General features: G+C 39.8%; 1 protein-coding gene across 4 annotated transcripts in view; it reads left to right on the top strand.

Annotated features, from left to right (window-relative positions):
* LOC115591164 (arf-GAP with coiled-coil, ANK repeat and PH domain-containing protein 2) overlaps positions 1–14,556 on the top strand; it is a 58,762-nt gene that overhangs the window by 6,767 nt on the left and 37,439 nt on the right. For all 4 annotated transcript variants that reach the window (XM_030432905.1, XM_030432904.1, XM_030432906.1 and 1 more), the window contains exons 2-5: positions 8,268–8,325; positions 10,720–10,839; positions 11,752–11,805; positions 14,170–14,228. In XM_030432905.1, the coding sequence (XP_030288765.1) occupies positions 8,268–8,325; positions 10,720–10,839; positions 11,752–11,805; positions 14,170–14,228 (291 nt within the window). The remainder of the gene's footprint in view (positions 1–8,267; positions 8,326–10,719; positions 10,840–11,751; positions 11,806–14,169; positions 14,229–14,556) is intronic.

Raw genomic sequence — 14,556 nt, 5'->3', positions numbered from 1 at the left:
CTGTATTGGGGAAGGAAAATATGAGTTTGGACTCTGTACTGCAGATAGTTGACATTAGATGACTCTGTTTAGGACTGGCGAGTGTATTATGATGTTAGGGCTGCATCTAACGATTGTTTTAATTCTTATTTAATTGGCTATTAATATCTTGATGATTTGATTAATTGTTTGGTTTATAAATTCTCAGAAAGTGGTGGAAAATGACCATTGAAGTCTTTATTTTGATGGTTTTGCAGCAAAATCCTCACAATTAAGGAGATGGAACCAAGTTACTGTCTTTTTTGTCCATAAAATGCAGATTAATACCTGTCTGATCAACTAATTAATTGATCTACTAATGGTTTTAGCTCTATATGATGCTGATAAGTGGCTATCGAAGTATCATGTAATGGAAACGGATTTCAAGTCAAACAAGCTAACATCTGCATTCAAAGATATCTTCCAGTGAACAGGGAAGTGCAAATAGGTGAAGAGCAGATGGTCTCAGAGGGTCGGCTTGTGTCTTTTGAAGTGCCAAGGTCTAAGCCACAGAAGACTCTATTGTGTTGGCAGCGTGGACGACGAACCTGTTCAACTGCCTCAATCCTGCATGCAGAGTGCTGGCCTGCTGCCAATAGCCACACTGAGCCAGAGAGGCCGCAGTGCTCTTTCTTTCAAATCAGGGTCACTGAATCACTGGAAAAGAATTAGGTGTCTCCGTCTTCACAGGAGATGTTACTACAGTATGTAGTCAGAGCTCTGAGTAACAGGTGGAGGGCAAGTAGTAACACAGAGGGGATTTCAGGCTTTGTTTGTTTCTGTTGTTTATTTTGGTTGGTTGCTGGCGGTGAAAACATTTTAGTCACCCGCTGCGAAAATAACACATTTTATGTAGATGTGTACTCAAAGTAGCTACAATAAAACATGTGCACAGATTTTAGTGGATTCCAGGGCCGTCCAGCGAGGGTTGGTGCCATCTCCACCGGATACAATTTTAAAGTAGTATTCGTGCTAATGTCCAAACTTTTTTCCTTGGTGTGCCAAAACTGAAACTTAATAGAAGGCCATGGGCCAAAAGCCAACCCCCAAGTCAGAGTAGGATCTTGTGTAATTTCCTGTGCAGATTCGCTTTTAAGAGCATTTTACCTTTCAAAAAAAGGAACAGCAGGAACATAGATTTATAAATGTATGATGTATAATGTTTTTTTTTTTTTTATTAATTTGATTTTTGGTTTGAATCATATTGTGGGACAACTTTGGCAGTCCTGGTCATCGGGGCTCCCTGACCTGTATGTTTTAGATGATACTCTGCTCCAACACACCTGTTTCAAATGAATAGGTCATTACCGGGCTTCAGCAGAGCGTGATGACAAGCTGATCATTTGAATCAGGTGTGGTTGAGCAGGAAAACACCTAAACCATGCAGGTCAGGGAGCTTTGAGGACCAGGATTGAGAAGCACTGGTATAGATCATACAGTGCCTATAAATATAATTAATATTGTAGTATATTTTATAGTTTGATTATTTTGAGTGCTGAAAGATTTAATTGCCATTTAAGGGTAATACGTCATAATTTAATTTAAAAAAAGTAATTTATCAAGCAAAATCACAATGGGAATCGAGAACCAGAGCTGTTGAGAATTGATTCCAAATTGTTCAGTCTCAAATCCTTTAGTTGCGCCAGTGTGTTATTTGACAGCTTCTCATTGAAAGACAATGATCTCAAACTCATGCTTTTCTCTTTATGTTTTTGTAAATTAACTATTTCTGATTGTTTTGTACTAATTTAACAAAAAAATGACCAGATTAAAAAGCATATCTTTATGAGGAAACCTAAATTGAGTTGACCGCAGTTATTCATGTTGGCAGCAGATATGTTACTAAGTTACTTCTATGATAATGTACAGTGAATTAGGCAGAGGTGTGGTAGTAATGTGAAGATATATTGTCACTCATTAAAATACTATCAGCTACTTATGGTACAAAGATCAACAGTAAATTCTGATTAATTATTTACCAGACCAGTAAACAAAAAGGAGGCTTCTCCTCTAGACGTACAGTATTGGGGAAGTCTGTCTGGCATATACTGTGGATCCTTTGCGTGATATTGGTCAACTTAAAGCGAAATAAGACCCAAACGTTCCCTCAGTGATGCTGAATCGGCCTCTTTCTCACTGAAGTGGTTTACAAGGCAGGCTTTTTTTTCCCTTCCTCTCTTCATGGGCTGTAGTCTCCTTCATACCGCACGTCTCTCTTTATTTAGCCCCGGCTTCACCCTCACACCCAAACAGCACTTAAACCAGGATGTCTTAGTTCCCTAATTTATATTGTTCCATTTGGTGAAAAAAGCTAGTAATCATATGTTTCTTTTTTTACTTTTCCTCTGGATTTTACTCCTTCCAGCCTAGCTTTGTTACAGAGGGAGAGTCCTCTCTTGCTGTAAAGGTCAACAAATGCGGTGGATATGAGTAAAACTAGACACTGTGTAGTCACAGCAAATATACTGGAAGCTGACCACATGAACTCTGGAGCATTTATTTCTCTAACACAATTTATTAGGCATTAGAACTGAATAGACTCCAAAAAACAATGTTTAAATGGTACAAATAGAGATTAGAAACTTAATCAAAACTATTAAGTTTTAAAACAGAAAAGAATCTGCTATTTTGATATAAACCTTAATTAGTAGTTTGAAGTAATTTTTCAGTAAAATTGCCAAAGTCATTGGTTTCAGCAACAGCCCACTTTATCCACAATTGGGAGTGCTTTTTATAAACAAAACAATTTACACATGATTCAGTAAAATAGTCGATGGATAAAATGTAATGATCTTTATTTACAGCCTATTTGTTTTCATGTGCTTGTAACTCATGAAAATATCACAGAGTTAAGATAACATTTCAAAATCCAAAGTTATGTAGAACAACTAGAATATTTTATTCAATTCAGTTCACAAATTCCACTAATCCTATAAAGTATCTAAAACTGAGAAACCTAATTAAATTGCCAAAAAAAACCAAAACATGGACGAAACTTTTAGCCTTTGTATGTTTGATAACACCTTGATACTGCCAGGATTCAGGTCTTTATACAGTGACTTAAAACAAAATCCTATAATGATGCTACTACGATTACATATTGTGACTTTTGTCTGGTCTATGGGAATTTATTTCGATGAGACAAGATTGTTCACTGATTACATCTTCACCACATAAAGACCTCCTTATGTCTACCTGGGCAACAGCTGCTGCTTCTTCTGAGTTATCAGATGTCAGATGTTTGTCCAGAATCCCTTTGCTGCACTGAGAATACCTGCATCATCCAGGCAGTCTGCTTATCACCCAGACAACTTTATCACACTGTGTGTGCTGTTGAGAGATGAAAACTTTGATGCTACAATGCAATGTTGAGATAATATTGTGTCACTATATTGAGGATGTAGAAGTGTGTCTGTATGTTCCAGGAAAATATATGATTGTTGCGTCTTTATTTTGTGAGACTTTCAGATGTCAGTGTTCAGGTACTCTCAGCCTTATTTACCTGAATGAGAGCATTAAGATGGGGGGGGGGTGGGGGGGTGGGGGGGGGGGGGGGGGGGCGTGCGTGCGTGCGTGCGTGTGTGCGTGCGTGCGTGCGTGCGAACGGTCGTCGACGTCAGTCCGGGGGCCGTCAGCCGGGAGACGGACAGACGGACGCTCGTCACCGTATAGCGGTATAACGGCGTAGCGCCGCTGTTCCACCGTCTCGGGAGAACCCTGCTTAGGCAGGAGGCAAAAATGCTTGGGCGCCGCGCCTGAGCCGTATAATGGCAGGGAAAACCCTGATTTATCATGGCCATCAGCAGCATGTGCGTGTAGGGCTGCACAATTGATAGAAAAAGATCAAAATCGCAATATGTCAAGTGCTGCGTCAAAATGGCCGTCCTGTGGAGATGCCTGGCAATGCCACCCTTATTATTTGAAAAAAATCAGGTGTTTCATGATCCAGAACCTTTCACTTAAGTATTTACCCTTTAATAAATAAATGGAGAGAAATTTAGAAGATTTGTGACCCCATATAAGAAGTTAAGATGATGAATTTTGCGCTCTGTTACAACACATAGGGACCCGTAGACAGCTGTTGAATTCCTAGACTAAGGACTGCTGGTGTTTCTCTGAACTCCCTCTCTTTGTCCTCTTCCCCTCTATCTATATTTATATTGTGTGTAGATGATATTCACTGTGGATTTAAGTAAATGCTGTGTATATTAGTCTTTTACCAGAGCCTTTTCCTATAGCGTCTATAACGCCACATATTTTACAGCAAAGAAGAAGTGCGTGTTAATGTTGGAATTAAAAGTCTGTGTCTCTCATTCTCGCAAGCTGTCTTCTTTTGCTCATTATCCAGACTCAGGCTGGACATGCTCCAAGGTCAGAGCTGTGAGGCAATGGCCCAGATTTTCATTTTGCCAGGGCCCCTCCTTTTTCTTATCCTGTCAGCACTTTCACAAGTTCACCCTGCAGGCTCAAGTTACGAGATTAGAAGGAAATAGTGGTGTTCTCGTGGTTGCATACAACGCCAGAGAGCAACTGGCTGACAAAGGACAGAGTTAGATTTCCAAGGCAATTTTTTCTAAACCATTATCTTTCCAGGGAAAGATGGCTGCAGTTGCCTAACCTTTTTCAGGCCATCCTGCGTTTTCGAGAGCCTAAAGAATATTGCTGGATTTAAAATGTTATAGATCTTCTTACAGCATGTATTTAAACACTACAGTTGAAAATTAAAAAAGAATTGGCATGCCCATGCTTCAATTCCTCAATCAAAGAGCCTGTATTTGATGGTATTTGTGGTGGCTTATGTGAAGGGGTTATATTGGTGTAAATACCCTATTCTGTCATCGTTTTTGTGAAGATTGCATGCAAATCTTCCAGTGATGTCTAATCTGGGACATGCTGCTCTGTGAATACTTTGCCCCTTGATTGCTGATAATATTGGCTGAGGATTGAAGCTTGTACTTGCTGCATTTGTCCAAGCAGAATGCCCAGTGTATAAATATAGAACAATATAAGAAGAGGACAAATCTTCTTGAAGTCAGACTCTGATGTCTTTCAGCAGTCATGATTCTGGGTGATTCACCAAAGAAATGGACTTCGCCTGTAGCAACTGACAAAGGCAAACGGGGCTTGTAACATACTCTTTAGCTTTTGACCAGGATTAATGTCTCCATCAGAGGGGGAAGCTCTTTATTGCTGTTGACCCTTTTTTGCCCTCCCTGTCTACTTAAGTCCTTAGTTCATTCCGCTGTGTTTGGTTTGTTAACAAAATCTCATAAAAACACCACAGTGATGCAGCTCCGTGTCAGTTCCCATGTTGCATGGCTTTTTCCATCAGACTAGCTTTGTTGAAATATTTAGTACAGAAGATATAACAAGTTCATTAAACAGATACTAGTTCAAGTTTAGGTTTATAGTATATTTTCTTTTATACAGTTATTCAGTGTTGGTTTTGCACCTATGGGAACAGAGTCAGCACAATTGTGCCCAGTCAGTTTCTGCCTTCTCAACAGTTTGGTTTTGGCATCCTGTTTCTGCCTGTGCATGCTTTTCTGAATCATAACCCTTAGCTGCAACACAAGTTTATTTCCGTCTCCTGGTGAACATCATAGATCCATTTTGTCAAGGCAAGAGTTGACCAACCAGCTATGTTTGAGCTCAGGTTCAGCAGTGGAGCACCACTTATGAAGATAGTCTGGTTTATTCTTTTGAAGGTAAGATCTTTGGCAGTACGGAGGTCAGACTGTCATGCAGCCAGATTTTGGTGCGTCAATCAGTCTTTTGCCCTAGTATTTATCTTGGTTTCATCTAAGACTGCAGTACGATACTGTTCCCAAGATACACTGTGGGGTGAACGTTTTATCATACCTTGTACATTGGATATCTACGGTATTTAGTCCTACCATATTAGTGTTAGTAAAAGATATATATATATTTCATGTTTATGTCAAGTCTCATGTCTGTCAGAACATAATATTTTTTTAAATTAGAATAAAGTGTTTGTTTAACCAAATAACCCTTCCATATTAATTCCAGTAAAGGCCCCATTAAAAAGAATTCCCAACAACTCAAATACTGACTCTTTGGGATGGCTGCCGACCCGACCTACAATCCCAAAGCATGAGTATTTGACAGGTCAGGAAACTCAAAGCATCAGTATATGAACCAATTGCGAATTAATTGACTTAAAAATCAACTGTCTTACGGATTGGACCTTTATGGGTCATGTAACCAATAGTCATAAAATATGATAATTGTGTAATACCATATTAGGGTTGGGCAAATGGATGTATATATCTGCTATGGGCGATAGGCTCAACTCATTGCCTTTTGGTTTGTTGGAGCAGATATTTTGGTATAATTTCGACATTTTATCTTTCTGGTGTGCCTCCTTGAAAAAGTGCCAAAAATAGGTTTCTTACCATGATTACAAAGGAGTCGAAGAGGAGCAGAAGTGACCAACGCAAAGAAATGCTGGCAGCGGGAACAGTGCAGGTTCACCACTCGCGCTGAAGAGTTGGAAATAAATTACATTTATACGCAATTCAAAAACAGCTTGAAAAATGCAACCTGCAGCATGTTGTATTGATATTTTTCCACCACAAATCCACTTAATCTCTTTGCAGTGAGGAGTGCAGGGATGAAGAGCTTGTCTGGTGGGAGCCGAGTGTCTCTCGGAGATGGCAAATTGCTTCACTTGGATCCTTTGGCTTGATCTCTGACGTCTTCTCAGTTAAATCAGTTATTTGCTGTAGCAGAAGTATATCCAAATGGGTGACATTTTTGTTTTCTCAGCGTTGTTAGTTGCAAATAAAGTGGTATCAGATATCAATATTTTCAAGGTACTCTATTGAAGTTAGAAATTCCAGGATTGTGACAACATTATGTACTTGTACACAGAAATCCTTGATCGCAGCTGGCACAGTCAGCTTCCTGTTTTTCCCCTGACAGTGACCACATGTTGGCAGCTGTCATTGTGACACTATACGGCAGAACAAACAGCTGGAGGGTCTTTGGGGAACATCACCCGCTGCTACTGCGAGGTGTCACTCTTAATCCCTTTGCATGAACTGACACACGTCACATAAACTTTCGCACACTCATAGTGCTGCATGATATCTTGAATGAAAGGAAGACATTTACATTAAATTAATGTTCTTATCTTAACATTTCCAGTGGTCTGTTGTGTGGAAGTTAAGTTTTTTCTGCAGATTATTACAGCTAAACTGAGCAAGAATTGCCTAAAAGTCACATGAGAGGTGTAGGACATAACTGATGATATAAGACTTTACACCATAGAGAAGTAGTACTGTGTCAGTTCTTCTCTGGTACCATCATTCACTTTTAATCTTTTTAATCTTGCCTTTTGTTGAAAAATCATCACAAATACATCTTAATGGGGCTGAAATAACCCTAAATAAGTGATAATAGCTTGATGAAAACAAACGGCCCTTGGATTTTAATTATTCACATTTCCTTATGATGTATCATTGAGTAAATGAAACGAGTAGCTTCATGACAAGTTTACCATGTACTATAGTGGAGCCACTGATCAGCTGCTTATGTATGTTTCCTACACTGAAGTAAGGTCACAGTAACGTACTTTAACACGTATCATTATCAAAACTAAGTAGAGATTAATTCATCAAGCCTGTGCTGGGTGCTTCTCTTTTTCCTGGTCACATGCTCAGAGGCTGTCGATCCTGTGGAGAACCAAGCTGTGCTTCGTCACGTTTTAAAGGGCCGAGTGCCAGACCTGACTCCAGCCCTGCGGTATTACCCAAAATGGCAGTTCTCAGTTTGGCTGCCTCTAATGGTGTATGTTTCTTATGTGCTGGTGTCGCTCGTGGATATAATATCCTGTATTGCAATTGTAGTTTTCAAAGGCTGTAATAGTATATTATGGGTATGTTGGTGAAATGTCAATTGTTACATTTAATTTGAAGTATCTACCGTATTTGAAAATGGTCAAGAAGATGTGTGTGCATATGCAAAATTTGGGCAAATAGTTGGCCAATGATTATACAGCGTGATAGGACACGCAGGACAGGTGGAAATTGGTAATAATGTGGCAAAGATCGTATTCCAAATTAGCAATAAGGGAGATCAAGTTCTTTTGAATATGGACTGCAGTTTGTTTTTTTATCTTCTTTTCAAGATGGCAGTCATCTTCAATGCCTCTCTGTGTCTGTGAAGTTGATAGTATTGAGTCATGGTTCCACGTGATTTCAAATGCTTTTTTTCTTTCTCCACAGAGCAACCATAGAGGAAGTGGAGGGGGATGTGTGTGAGTTGGAATCTAAGCTTGACAAAGTGAGTACCACCCATGGAAAACATTGCTTAATTGTTCATTTGTTCTACTGTGTGTGAACTGGCAGCTGTAGAGGAGATCCTGTATGTGGAAAGTTTCAGGTTTGTCCCTGGCCTGTCCCTAGTATATCCCCTGACAGATTACCTTTGAAGTTAGACTCTAATATAGACTCTGAAGGAGAAGACGATATCCATTAAACTGTAGTATTGAAACATTTACATGTGTAATTCCTCTGAATCACAAATTTTAGAGCAGATCACATCACCAATCATTGCCAACACAGTGGGGAAATTAACAACAACTGCCAGGCAAAAGGTGCTTCACCTGGGCCTGATTAATTCTCTCTTTCAAGTAGCATGTAATCACATTTTGTTTATCAATTTCACAAAACATTTGGGATCCATTCTGTCCATGACAGGGGGATAGAAACTTTTTAAGTGCCATGATAATTTTTATGGTTTGGATTTTCCCAAACAATGATGGGAAATCGTAATGGGCTACTTATCACTAGTTATATTCTGCGATGATATCATACCAATCCCTCCTTTCAGTGGATCCCCGCTGAGCAGAGAGTATGTTCCCTAGCTGAGGGTGAGACCTCGAGCTTGGAAGATCCCAGTTCATTGTTCCTGGACTTACAGTCTTGCAGAGTACCACCCTCCTCCTCACCCCACCTCTGTGACTCAGCCCCGGCCTCACTTCCCCTCTTGCTCTGGAGAGGAAGGATCTGCAGGGGAGTGGGTGTGTTGGTGTGTTGGTGTTCATGAGTATGGTTGTGATACCATGAGTGATTATGTATGTGCTGATGGGTGGAGTCGAAATGGTCCAGAGTTCAGCCTTTTCTTTGAACTTCCTACATGCTAGACAAGTTCATGTACAGCCACGTTGTCAAAAATAAACACACCTTAACTGTGCCAGTATTACATTGCTATTTTTGATAAGAGACTGTAGCGGTTGGCTGGCTGGTATCTTAAAGCTGAGGTTTCAGATGTACTTCCAGATGATGCTGAGGTCAGATTTGATTGTTACTGGTGCTTTCATTTCAAAGAATTTGAACCACAGTTCAGTGTTCATAGTTCCTTTTTATTTTGAAATTTAATGTCATCACAGAGAAAAAAAGGAAATACCTTAGCGAAAGATTTTTGAGATCACTATTAAAGGTGCAGTGTGTAAGGATTTTGTTTGTAAACATTCAAAACGTAATGAAAATTATCAACAAAATGTGAAGGAATAACATTTTTTGGTGTTATGAAGTGCTATGTGTTGCAAAGCTTGTGTAGCATGCTAACCTGCTAGCCCTGCCCTGACCCAGTCCAAAGTTCCTCTGCTAGCAGTGAAGGCATGGACTGCGAGCTGCATGGCAAACTGAGCTAACTAGGAAATGGCAGCTTTAGTTGGTAGTAGTGAGTGGGTACTCTGCATATATGCTGCCACCAATTTGTTGGTGTGAATTCAACAGGTGACCAGTTCTTTGATTTCGCCTATCAACAAATAAGAAAAAAATAACAACAAAAACCCCCCAGTAAAATCAAACAATACATTACTGAACTCATAAACTATAAAAACACTCAGTTGCTAATTTACATGAAGGTTTAAGTGGTCAACTGGATAGTTATTTTAGAAGGGCCAGTTTGTGATGCTGTTTCATTATACTGAGAGCTGTTTCTGACCCACCTCATTTGTGTAAATGTGGTCAAGATAAGGGCTGTTTTATTAGACAGGATTAGTTTTGAGCTAGATGTACTTAACAAACTGCCAACTGTGCATATCGAAGTGGATCAGAGCAAAAATACAATGGAGAAAAGCAGTGGTAGTTCAGTCTTAATGAACCAGCAGGTAGGATTTAGTGGCATCTGGGTAATTGTAATCAACTGATTACCCCTCAATACTAATGTAACCTGTAAAGCCTTAATGGAGCAGAAATGAGCATTTCAGCTTTAATTTATTAACTGGGTGTTGTTCATTCGCTCTTCTTCCAAGGAGCTGCATTTTTAGTTCTGTTATTTAGCAGCTTGAGCTGTGGTGGCAGATTCAGACTGTATGTCATCTCCTGTGTGGGAGTGGATGGAGACCGGCCAGCGTTTGTTGTGAGTTTACATAACCTGGAATTATCTTTGCCCCAAATGAGTCAGAAGGGAAAGAAGTGCCTGTTGTTAATTACCAAGAAAATAAGCAGTATCATGCCTTTCAGCGTTGGTCTCATGCTCTGCAGCACCAAGTTCCACCAGTTATACCATTTCTGAATCTGTTTTTAGCAGCAAACTTAGAATGTATTTAATAAGAGAAAATACCCTGAAGAAATTACCTACATCCTCGCTCTGTTTCTGTCTATAACTGCATTTCTTGATTTCCCTTTTGCCCTGTAAGCATTTGTCTCTTTCTCTTTCTCTCTGCAGTTGGTGAAGTTATGTATTGGGATGATTGATGCTGGAAAAGCCTACAATGCAGCTAACAAACAGTTTGTTAGCGGAATCCGGGAGCTAGCCCAGCAGTCCACCAAAGATGAGGTCATCGAGGTAAACAATCAACCTGGCTTTGCCTGAATCCTAGAACCTCACTAACCTTAATGCTATTTAAGTGAAGGGGGGCAGGCCTCTTTTGACTTTTAATAGAATTGTGGAATATTTAATATTATTCAAAGGCATTCGGTGCAGGACCTTTGGGCTGCTGTTTGTAAACACAGAATTCATTCAATTCTGGAGAAGGTAGTTTATTGACCAGATTATTACAGACAGCATACACACTTCTATAGGGTCACAAGTGATGACTAAAAGGAATTATTTTTGTAGAAGTCTGTACATCTGTTTTCGTTGAAGAACGTTCCATAGCGCACCTGAAAATGTATTAATAAAATAATAATTAGGGTTAAAATCAGTATAGTGTATAACCATCACTGACATATTTCTAGTTCCTAGTTTGCATGCACTGCTGTCTTTCAGCCAGTAGGAAAGTTGTGCCAAAATAGATTTAAATTAAGAACAAAAATAAGGCCGCAGGAAACCTTGTACTGTCCATTTGGTCTTACCAAGGTCAGATGTTTTGTTTTGCTTTTTTTTTCTTATCACATATGAATTTTGCATGTCGCAGCACGCACTTCCTGTTTGCCTTTGTGTGTCTTGCTCTTTCCTTTCCCTTTGGTTTGAAGTTCAGCCGCTGCATGCATTTGTAGGGAGTTACTTAGCCAAGAGAATTCTTTCCCAAAGTTTTATTGTGTCTCCAAAAGGACAGACAGTCTAGCCTAACCTGTCTGACAGAACAGTTTGTGTCTGCGCAGACATGTCTGTAATGTAGCAAGTATTAATTTGCATTTCATCCCATATTATTTGTGGAACCTTGTTTTAATACAGACTGTTTATTGTTTGTCCTGTGGGATTATCTATATTTCACTGTTATGCTGACTTTCTGTCTGTCTCCTTTTCTCTTTACAGTCCAGTCTCACAAAGTTTGCTGAGAGCCTGCAGGAGATGATCAACTATCACACGGTATGCTTTCACTGCCATGTGAAACCGGATGTATTGTCCCTCTTCTGTCTTTTCTTCCCCCTTTTACAGCTGGGTGATGACGAAACTCAGCTGGGACAACTGTCTGGAACAGCTCTTTAACTGTCAGAGTTTTTATTTACTGCTGGGAAGGACTGCAGCAGACTATAAGACAGAGGAAGTGGGTCTGTGAGAGGACGGCCACTGGCTGGAGAAGGGGAACCCGAACGTGAACAAGAACATATTTTAGAGGATTAGCAATAAAGTTTGGGTGCCTTTGAGCCAGACACTTAACTTTCAACTGCACTCATGGGGCTATTTAGAAGTAGAAGAAAGTTGCTAAGCTGTTTCCAGGTGGGATACTGTAAAAATGTGCCTGCATGCTCAGCAGATACAGACCTCAATAAAAAGCAGATAACCTTTGAAATATTACTAAAATGTCAACATAGCTTTGGGATTTCAATAACACAAATTGCGTCTGCCCCAGCACTTAAAGTCCATCATATAGTAAGAGGATGTTCCTGTCTCATGAAATGTATTCGCTGCTTGCGATGTTGTGGAATGTTTATTTATTGGGATTAATCATCCTTTACCGAGGTGAACGTGATCAACTTTTTACAATGTAGTTGTCCTCCTGGAGATAGCTAAACTACAAGAACCATACTAGGCTTCATAAGTATTTTATTGGGCTACCAAAATACAATTTACAGCAACCCCACTTCCAACCACTAGATCCTGCAAAATAGAAAGCACTTTCTGTCCCCCACTGACCTCTCCGAGGAGCTCAGTAGGACAGATTTGATTATGTGGCTGTTCTTTCCCCAGTGTCCCCTCGTCAGTAGGCTTGACACTGACATTTAGAGATGGAGACAGACATTTCTGTTTGTCCTCTCATTTATAGTCAGGCAGAGAGGAGGCGCAGGGCAAACTAGAGGCTCTTGTGCTACAGTGAAAGTTTTTTTGTTGTTATAATAATTGCTACAGGGAACTGAACCTGTGCAACCTTTATGGTTGTGGATGGGAATGGGCCATTTTATGATTACCACGCTCCTAAAAGTTTGCTGTTGCAGTCATTTTAGAATGTTTATATCCATTATACATCTTTTTCATCTTTTGGTAAACACATTTGAGGGATAGTTGAAAGAAATATGTATCCATCTGCTGATAAATCGATTATTGGAATTTTATGCTCCCTAATATCAGTATTTGATTCCAAACATTTATGTTTTTTCGAGCTGTAGTTGGGAGGTCACAACTGTATTGTTATGGCCCCCAGCACAGCTGTGGTTGGAAAAACATCGGCAGAGGTAATGTGGATACAAGGTGAGTGGTACCTGCTCAGGCCTGCGTGAGCTGACCAATCAGAACAGACTAGACCATTCTGGAAAGAAGGCCTTAGAGAGTCCGACACTAAAATTGAGTGTCGAACAGAGGGTTAACAGAGGGACTGCAGTAATGGACAACATGAGAAAAATAATGTGTTTTTTGAACACTGAGCATTTAAAATTTCTCTAGTAGATATCCTAAAAGATGCCCTAAAAGTCTATAGTATATTCTAAGTATAAACCAGAAAATGAGAATAAAATGGGATCTTAAACGGTGAGCAGTCAACCACTTATTTAAAGGCTTTATGATGATTATTATTCATCATCATAGCAGGGCAATGCTTGTATCCCACCAAACTATTGGGTGGCAGAATACTGTAGGTCTAATACTAACAATACTACAATACTAAGTCTGTTTCCTCTCGGTAGCTTCCTTGATTAGACCCCTAACTGCCTCCAGGAGACACAACGTAGGCCTGCGACTGTGACTCAACAGTGGAAACTGTGGTCATGTCAGCTGACTGTCAGATAGGTTTTTGCCACTCAGCGATCTTTCAGCACATGATCCACTCAAACACAGTGCTCAATCTGTTTGTCTTTAGTAGCCTCTCCCAGTCACACTGCACGTATTGTCTTGTCTGGCCATGAAATCACACTGAAGCCAGGTTTAGAGAGTGTGTTTGTCTGGATTTTTTCCTTGGCATTGCATTTTTAAGGAAGCATGCAGGTTAATGAGGGCATGACTCATTACCAAGAATAAGCAAATCACGTCATTTCTCGTGTTTATGAGGGGAGTTTACAAAGTCAGCTTGTTTGTGTAAATTTAGCTGCTTAATTGCAGCCTGTGATGTTAACAAAAATCCTCCTAAACAGAGGTGCTGAATGCTGACTTGCAAAACATCCTGTGACCTAGAAAGTGAATACATTTATCAGTTGCAGAAGTGCCTTTAAGATGTTTTTATGCTTAAATTGTTAAGTTAACTAGAGGAATTTTGCCAAACAGGAGTATTTACTCTGTCTTTCTTGCTTTCTTCCATCCCAGATATTATTCGATCAGGCCCAGAGATCAATCAAGACCCAGCTTCAAACATTTGTCAAAGAGTAAGTATTAATTGAATAAAGATGGATGAAACTGGCTGAATTTCTGACCAGTTTTATTGTTTGAAGAAGGGCATGAAATTCTGAATTTAAAACAGAAGCTGGAGGGATTTTATTCAGTATATCTGATCGGGAAGAATCTAGACAGGGCAGCTAAGGACACTCAATTATATTAGTGTGTCTAATAATATTTTCTAGTCAAATCAAGACCTCATATCACCCTCCTACTGAGCTGGATTCCAGACTTCTTGTATAAATACAGGAAACACAAGTGCAGGAAACAGTAGGGCCTTCTGGTTTATTTCATTATGAGGATTAGCAACTTTTGCCC

This window comes from Sparus aurata, chromosome 11 (assembly GCF_900880675.1).
Source record: "Sparus aurata chromosome 11, fSpaAur1.1, whole genome shotgun sequence".
NCBI lineage: Eukaryota > Metazoa > Chordata > Actinopteri > Spariformes > Sparidae > Sparus > Sparus aurata.
This window is presented reverse-complemented; position numbering and strand designations above follow the sequence as displayed.